The 8,899-nt window shown below is 40.3% G+C and overlaps 1 protein-coding gene across 4 annotated transcripts in view; it reads right to left on the reverse strand.

Moving 5' to 3' along the window:
- The window catches only part of ZYG11B (zyg-11 family member B, cell cycle regulator), a 74,823-nt gene extending 66,664 nt beyond the window's left edge, over nt 1-8,159 (reverse strand). Inside the window, exons 1-2 of one of the 4 annotated variants that reach the window (XM_061411936.1) lie at nt 7,796-8,002; nt 6,355-6,449 (exon numbers count right to left, since the gene is read on the reverse strand). Coding sequence is in view for 2 of the 4 variants with exons in the window: in XM_061411935.1 (XP_061267919.1) it covers nt 7,796-7,825 (30 nt within the window). In the remaining 2 variants the exon portion in view is untranslated. Of the gene's footprint in view, nt 1-6,354; nt 6,450-7,795 lie in introns of all 4 variants that reach the window. The other 3 variants (XM_061411935.1, XM_061411938.1, XM_061411934.1) reach the window with 3 other exon arrangements.
- Nucleotides 8,160-8,899: the final 740 nt, after the last annotated feature.

Genomic DNA, 8,899 nt, shown 5'->3' on the forward strand with positions numbered 1-8,899 from the left:
CTCTACATTTACAAGTAACTGATTCTTTACTATCTGTATTTAAATATTCTATTCTTTTGAAAGGGTACCTCCACAAATTATAGACAAATAATTTGCAAATGTTTATACAAAGGGATAGTGCTTTGCAATTCATCTCAAAATCATCTGGCTTCTTCCCCAGCTCTTCCTGATGAACTCTCAAAAGAAATGTTTATCCCGGGTGAAAACTACTACTTATGCTAGTAAGAGAAACTATCTGATCCAAAATTTCTTACCCATCAAAACTCTTTTTCCCTCCTCAGAGGACCTGTACAAAGTGTTCATCTATTTCCCCCTTTTTCATGACTCACATCTCAGTAAACATTCACCTTATGCAATTCTCTACAGAGTACACACATTCTTTCAGTCTCAGGAATTATGCCAACTGTTTAAGACATGAAGCTGAAAAAAACACAATACTGTACTTACCCACAGAACGCTCATAATCTGGAGAGACAGCCAGCCTCACTAAAAATACTAACACCATACAGTAATTTCCATACCCAAAGCACATATAATGTACAAGGAAGGCATAGGAAGAGGAGGAGCCCAAGGCTACCTGAGGGCAAATGAAGGCTTCACAGAGGGAGGGCTTAAAGGGAACCTGAAAGTTAGTCAAGCAGACAGCGTTCCAGGCTAAAGGAAGAGTCTAAGCAAAACTAAAGGCATGATAAACAGTATGTGTGCTCAGTATGCCTGAACATAAAATGCAAGGACTTTTTCTCATAAAATGATTACTGCATTAAAGAATTAGACCTTAAGAATCCTCGTATACTGCGCAGAACTATTTGCTGGACTCCCACTATGTGATTTACGCTGCCAAGTACACAGGATACAGATATTTGTAGACCCACTGCTGGCCACAGGTACAGTTGCTACCTGTGTTGTGCAGTACAATCTGAGTGGCCGCAGCAGGCCTGTAAGACCACTGTAAACCAGTGGGCCCTAAACTCTAGTTTCTTATGTGGAATGAAGAATCCACAAATTCACATGCATACCAAGGATGCTCTGTACACAATAATATCTTGAAATGTACACTTTCAATGCCCAACAGATGCTACTAGAATAATGATTCCCACCAGCCTCTGGGGCTTTTCCCCCTAATTACTGTGTTCTAAAAGTATATTCCTGTCATGTGTCTCAAGCTTTTCAACATGAAAAAGGTATCTAAATGCTAAAGACAGAATGCCACCAACATCTGACACTCTACAAATGCTCTGCAGAAAGTGATTTGGCAAGACAGATCAAGAACCATAAGATTATACACACTCTTTGACCGATTTTCTCTCAATATTAAATTACTCTTAAAATGGAAACAATAGTACAAATATTTTAAATGCATGAATTCAGTTTAGGTTCTGAAAATCTGAGTCCAGGGAAGGTGTTTGAAATAGCACAGACTTAGGGGTCAGACAAACCTGTGCTTGAATCCTGTTCAGTCACTTATTTGGTATATGACCATAACTGCCTGATTTCTCTAAGTCTCAGTTTTCTTAACTGTGTCATGAGAAAACATCACAACCGCATGGAATTGTGAAGATTAATTAGTACATCATCTGATACTGCGTGCTCACTAAATGTGTGAGATCATGCTCTCTAAATAAATGTCCCAGCATTCAAGAACTTTGTCTTAACATTTTCCTCTATTAATTACTAGCATTAAAAATATCTTTTATTCCACCTCAAATAATGACTATTTCTGCTATTTATTCATTGTGTGTTTTTAAGGGTTAGCTTTAGAATCTATGAAAAAAGTAGTGTTCCAGCCAAAATTTCCTAATTCAAGGATGACTCAATCATTAAATTCAACATTGATATTTTGCTTTGCATTTTTTTAAGTTTTATTTAATTGAAGTATAGTTGATTTACAGTGGTGTACCAATCTCTGCCGTACAGCAAGGTGACTCAGTTATACACAAATAGACACTGATTTGTGTATTTTTTTTACCATATCATAAAAAAATTACTTAAAATATTCTCCTTTGAAAATAGAATAGTTTGAAAGTATCCAAAAATTGATCTACTGAACATGCGTGAATTAGTGGAAATTAGGAAACTGGCTCATCATATTACAGACACTCAATTGTTACACACTGAACAACACAGGAATTTTAAATTATTTTTATTCTTATAATGAATTGTTGGTAAAAGAAAGACAGGAAACCTAAGTTGTGATGACAAAATAGGAGTAAATGAGTGCATTTATCTTATCAGGACTCTTAAATGGTACATCAAGATATTTCAGTATTTTTAAGTATTAAAAAAAGAAATGTGATGATAATTCTATCCAATTTGGACTTTCAATATCAGAAGTAAACTAACCATACTTCCTGATGGCTCAGATGGTAAAGAATCCGTCTACAATGTGGAAGACCCAGGTTCGATCCCTGGGTCAGGCAGATCCCCTGGAGAAGGAAATGGCAATCTATCCCAGTATTCTTGCCGGGAGAATCTCATGGATAGAGGAGCCTGGAGAGCTACAGTCCATGGGGTTGCAAAGAGTCGGACACAACTAAGTGACTAGCATTACTGCAATATCCATACTTCCAATGTTTTATTTGTGGAGACAAGCTTGTAAGCAGCAGCCTGGAAGCATTCTTTTTATTTTGTCATTTAGAAGAAAAATAGAAAAATTAGAAAAACCTACTAATTTTTACTTATCCACCGCTCAGAGTAATGAAAATCAAAACAAAAATAAGCAAATAGGACCTAATTAAACTTAAAAGCTTTTGCACAACCAAGGAAACCAAAAGCAAAACAAAATAACTGACAAAGAATTAACCTCCAAAATATACAAAGAGCTCATGCAGCTCAATATTAAAAAAAAAAAATCAAACAATCTAATCAAAAAACAGATGGAAGATCTAAACATACACGTCTCCAAACAAGACACACAGATGGCCAAAAAGCACATGAAAAGATGTTCAACATCGCTAATTATTAGAGAAATGGAAATCAAAACCACGATGAGGTATCATCTCACACCAATCAGAAGAGCCATCATCAAAAAATCTACAAACAGTAAATGGTGGAAAGGGTGTGGAGAAAAGAAAAACCCTCCTACACTGTTGGTGGGAATGTAAATTGGTACACTCATAGAAAACAGACTGGAGGTTCCTTAAAAAACTAAAAATAGTGTTGCCATATAACCCAACAATCTCACTCTTTGGCATATATCTGGAGAAAACTATAATTCAAAAAGGTACACGCACCACAATGTTCACTGCAGCGCTATTTACAATAGCCAGAACATGGAAGCAACCTAAGTGTCCATGGACAGATGAATAAAGAAGATATTTTTATATCTTTATATGTACAATACACATACAATATGTATTATACATATACAAAGCAATATTACTCAACCATAAAAAAATAACTAAATAATGCCATTTGCAGCAACCTGGCTGGACCTAGAGATTGTCATACTGAGTGAAATAAGCCAGACAGAGAAGGACAAATTTCATATGATAGCGCTCAAGTAATCTTAAAAAATGGTATACATGAACTTCTTTATAAAACAGAAATAGAGTCACAGATACTGAGAACAATCTGATGGTTGCCATCAGGGAAAGGGAGAGGGGTAAATTAGGAGATTAGGATTGACATATGCACTGCTGCTGCTAAATCGCTTCAGTCGTGTCTGACTCTGTGCGACCCCACAGACGGCAGCCCACCAGGCTCCCCGTCCCTGGGATTTTCCAGGCAAGAACACTGGAGTGGGTTGCCATTTCCTTCTCCAATGACATATGCACACTACTATAAAAAAAAGTTAACTAATAAGGACCTACTGTATAACACAGGGAACTATATAGGAAAGGAATCTAAAGAAGAGTGGATATATGTGTATGTATAACTTTGCTGTACAGCAGAAACTAACAATATTGTAATTCAACTATAGTCAAATAAAAATTAATTTTTAAAAAAAGACCTACTGATTGTTAAAGTACAAAAAAGCAAGAATTCCTAATTTAAGGTTAAAAGTCAGTTCTTATGTATTTTTTAAAATTAATTAATTTTTATTTTTGAATATGTGGGTCTTTGTTGCTGCAAGGGCTTTTATTTTTCTCTAGTTGCAGCAAGCAGGGGCTACTCTCTAGTTGCCAGTGCGTAGGCGTCTCATTGCCGTGGCTTCTCTTGCGCAGAGCACAGGCTCTAGGGCCTGTGGGCTTCGGTGTTCCAGCTTCCCGGCTTTGGAGCACAGCCGTAACAGTTGTGGTGCACAGGCTTAGCTGCTCTGTGGCATGTGGGATCTTCCAGGACCAGGGAATGAACCCGTCGGCAGGCATTTCCCCACATACAACATGCTTCCTTCGTTTCAGCTTCTGTGCTCAAGTCAGTCCCTTTGCCAAGAAGCTTTCCTTCTCAAACTCTTATCCAATAAACCCTCAAAAGGTAAAACTCCAACTGAAATGGTCTTTCTCACCAAGGTCTACCTGACTTTCTGATCCTTCCCAAAGTCAGCCGTCCATTCAACAAACATTTATTAAGCACATGTTATACATCAGGAGCTATTTAGGTGTTAAAGACACAATATGAGACACAAAACAGGTCTTATACACAGTCATGTTCAGTAAATAGCAGCTATTAATGCTGCTGCCTAACCATATCATTTGAAATAGTTCCACACACAAATATATTTAATTTTATACCTTACTCTGATTTATTTCTTCTTAGCATTTACAACTATTCTCATAATATATTTGTTTATTGTCTTTTTTTTTTAAACCACTTTAACCACAATGCCTAGAACATCACCTGGCCCTTAGAAGCTAGTCAAGTCACTTCTGTATCAATGATTTTTATAGTCTGAAGGCAGAGACAGATATTAACTGAAAAATCATAGCAAGAAATATAAAATTACAATTGATGTGTATTCTATCAAAGAGACTTACATAACGCAAGTGTGTGACTTCACAGTGTTTTTGTTTTGTTTTGATGAGTAGGCAGGGGAGTTGGGGTTTCCCTGACTTTCTTGAGCTGAGAACTCCAGGATATGCAGTTAAGCAGGCAAGAGACAGTACTAGGTCATTTACATATGCTATTCCTTCTAAACAGGTTTTCTGCAACACAACTCAACTCCTGTCATTCAGTCCCTTAGGTTTCTCCTAAAAGTAAGACCCTCTGGGAAGCCATCCCTAACTTTCCCATATCATGATCCTGCCACTTTTCCTTTTTTAGCACTCTTCACATTTATAATTACTCTTTTTGCTTGATGCTATACTGTCCACAGACAAAACAAACAAAAAAGCAGACCACATCCATTTTATTACTTGCAATATCTTCAATGTCACCAGTCAATGGCAGTCCAAAAACTGTTAAATGAATAAAAAGGACTACATCTTAAACCAGTGGTTCTCAAAAATATAGCTTATAGATCAGGAACACCAGCATGACATGGTACTTGTTAGAAATGCAAACTCTCAGGTCCTACTCCAGACCTAATAAATCAAACTCAAGAAGTGGCAGACCACAAGCCCTCCAGGTAATTCTGATTCATGATAAAATTTGAGAACCCATCTTAGACACATCAACTATTCAAAACACAACCTAACAATGAACATTTTGAAAAATGTCAAACACAAAGCTTTATAATAATATTTGATTCTATTTATTGAGTGCCTATTACACCTATTACACAAGGAAATTTTTTTTAAATAGCCTCTACAAATAATTTTTAGCTCATAACAAGCTAAACTTTTGCCTTCTCTTCCACTCTCCCATACATAAATACTTTTACACTGTGTGTATGTATTTTAACAAGGAAAAATCCAGTTAGTTGGAGACAAAGTCTAAACCATAACCATGTCTAATATATCTAATTCTAGTCTCATTCCTGCATTCTTCATGCCACATAAAAGTAATCCTACTACCTACAATACATCCTCATTATGTGAATCCTATTCACATTCACAACATTCTTCCCCTACCCAAAATGATCTATATGAACCCTATTCACTTTTCAAGCCCAGCTCAAATGGAACACTTGGATCCTAAACCCCCAAAAAGGAGTTTATCACTTCTCTCTCTGTACTCATACATTCACTCTCTGTGGGAAAGCTAACATTTTCAAAAATCTAGCCACTTGGTGTATTTGTTGGGACCAGCTCTTTATTCTGAAAAGGTCCCATCTTAATAAATTTCCTTTCTGCACCAAAAACAAGAATCTCAAACTCACTCTTTCTGAGTAGTCCACTAGTTTTCTCAAATTTCAGTTCAAGATCACATTTGTCAGATAGGAAAAATGAGACCATAAAGTGAAATCATTTCAAGCACCTACTTGGCCTGGGCACTGGGAATAACAGGAGTAAGGCAGAGTAACTGTGTAGAACTCACATTTCAGGGGAAGAAACAGATTAACATACAATAGCTGTGTGATGGGTTGTGAATGTGAAGGGTTGTTGTGCAGGCAGACACTGGAGAATGACCACCTAAAAATGCAGAGTCAGTGAGTTAGAGAAAGTTCACTAAGTAACTTTGAACCACTCTTCAAAAAACAGGGAAAAAAACAGAAAGTGACTATCCTCCTAGGAGAACATAATTACCAGGACTTTGTTTTTATTAGAATGTCTTATTCCTCCCAGAGACCGAAATTTAGATTGCTGTATATGCTGGAGCAACGGATTAATCAAATGAACTGCAAACCATGTGTAACCCAACTCAATGAAAGACCCACTGAAGCTTCAAACAGGAAGGAGAGAGAAAATCTGCAAATGTAAGGCTCTCCCAACTAAAAGCAGAGAGGGTAAAATAAATGAAGATAATAGAGGTACTAAGGAGACTGTCACAAACTGACTGCCAAGCTGATTTTCCATCTCCAGATGCCCTGGTCTCAGTCTCCAAACAAAAACAAACCGTTTGTTCTGAGTAACAAAAAAAGCCTGTAAATAAATATTTTTTATTTTCCCAAACTATACTTCCACATTAAAAGATGCTCAAAATAACTATTCGATTTAAAACATTTTAAGTTACTTCTATCAAAAAGCTAGATATCTCATAAGGCCATAGTATGCATGTCGGCCCGCATCCCACGTCTCACTCCGCCGCTCCAAACACATTATCACTCAGTTTTTGCAAAGACATTAGGTAATCAGGCTTGCAAGCTCTCTCCAATCTACTCCCTTCCCTCGACAAAGAAGAAAAGGAAGAAGAAAGCCTCCGGCTCCCTATCTGCCCGCCCAACAGCTCCTGGGAAGCAACCGCCCTCAAATTGTTCCTGCTTAGACCCTTGAATCCCGTAGAAGGAAATGGGGACAGCTGTGAGAGCGCGGAAGAGAGGACATCCAATAAGGGGGAAAGGAAATGTGGATGGTGGAGGACGAAGGGGAGAAAGGATACGGAGAGGAGATAAAATGATGAAAGGGGCAAGTAGCGAAAAAAAGGAGCAGGAGCAAAAAAGAGGGAGGAAACCGAAGGAAGGTGTAGAGATCCCAAAAGAGAGAACAAGGCAAAACCATAGAGGAGAAAAGGAAGGTCGGATTAAAGGGCGAGGAGGGGGAGGCAAAGGGGAACGCTAAAGAGGCTGTCACTGGGGGGTGATTTAAAAAAAGGGGGAATGGCATCGAGTGGAGAGAGATGCAGGGGGGGTTGGGGGGGGGGGGTGTTACCCCAGCAGGTGGCCGGGGCACAAGGGAAAGAAGGAGCGGATCAGTCAGGGGTAGGTAACAAGAAAGGGAGGTAAAGGCAGGAGCAGACGGGGCATCAGAGTTGGGGAGGGCAGGCCCGCGGGGGCCAGGGTGGCGGGCGGCCGCGGGTCAGGCAGGCCTCGCTCTCTCACCATGGCTGCGCCGGCCTGGTCCTCGGGCATGCAGCCTCTGTCCTGGGTTCCGCGGCGGGCCGGGCCTAAGCCCGCCCCCAGGCTGAGCCTGCGCGGGGGCTCCAGGAGGCTCCGACGAGCGGCGGCTCCGGGCTGGGCCCAGGCCTCGGCCTCCTGGCCTCAGAAGCTGGAAGTGCAGCAGCCGCAGCCGCAGCCCAACCCGGAGCTCAGACTCCGCCCCCAAGGCCCCGCCCTCGCCCGCGAGCCCACGATTGGCCCCGCCTCCGCTCTCACTGCGCAGTCTCGGCGGAGGAGTCCCGACAAAAGCTCCTGCACAGCTTTGGTTCTGTGGCTTTTCGTTCTCCCAGGCTTTTAAGGGAGCTGTACTTGCTCAAATAACCAGAGCTTTAAAAATAAAACTCCTGTTAGGAGACTAGAGCAGTCACTCGTTTCGGTAACCTACAGATCGCTGTGCTTCTGGTTCATTGTCATTAATTACCATTATCATAATTCTTGATCATTTCAGTTACTTTAGATTATACCTCCAATGCCCTAACTTCTCATGGTTCTCTCCACTAGGGTCCACCCTTGCCTCAGCTTTTCATTTCCCTGCTCATACTTTTGTTCTTATTTCCAATAACTGTAGCTCAGTTCAGTTCTGTCGCTCAGTCTTGTCCCACTCTTGGCGACCCCGTGAACTGCAGCACGCTAGGCCTCCAGGAGTTTACTCAAACTCATGTCCGTTGAGTCCACGATCACATCCAACCATCTCATCCTCCCGCCTTCAATCTTTCCCAGCATCAGGGTCTTGTCAAATGAGTCAGCTCTTCGCTTCAGGTGGCCAAAGTATTGGAGTTTCAGCTTCAGCATCAGTCTTTCCAATGACTATTCAGGACTGATTTCCTTTAGGATGAACTGGTTGGATCTCCTTGTAGTCCAAGGGACATTCAAGAGTCTTGTCCAACACCACAGTTCAAAAGCATCTTAAGTTCTTAAGTGCTCAGCTTTCTTAATAGTCCAGCTCTCATATCCATACATGACTATTGGAAAAACCATAGCTTTGACTAGACGGACCTTTGATAGCAAATTAATGTCTCTGCTTTTTAGTATGCTGTCTAGGTTGGT

The sequence above is a fragment of the Bos javanicus genome, chromosome 3 (assembly GCF_032452875.1).
Source record: "Bos javanicus breed banteng chromosome 3, ARS-OSU_banteng_1.0, whole genome shotgun sequence".
Classification (NCBI taxonomy): domain Eukaryota; kingdom Metazoa; phylum Chordata; class Mammalia; order Artiodactyla; family Bovidae; genus Bos; species Bos javanicus.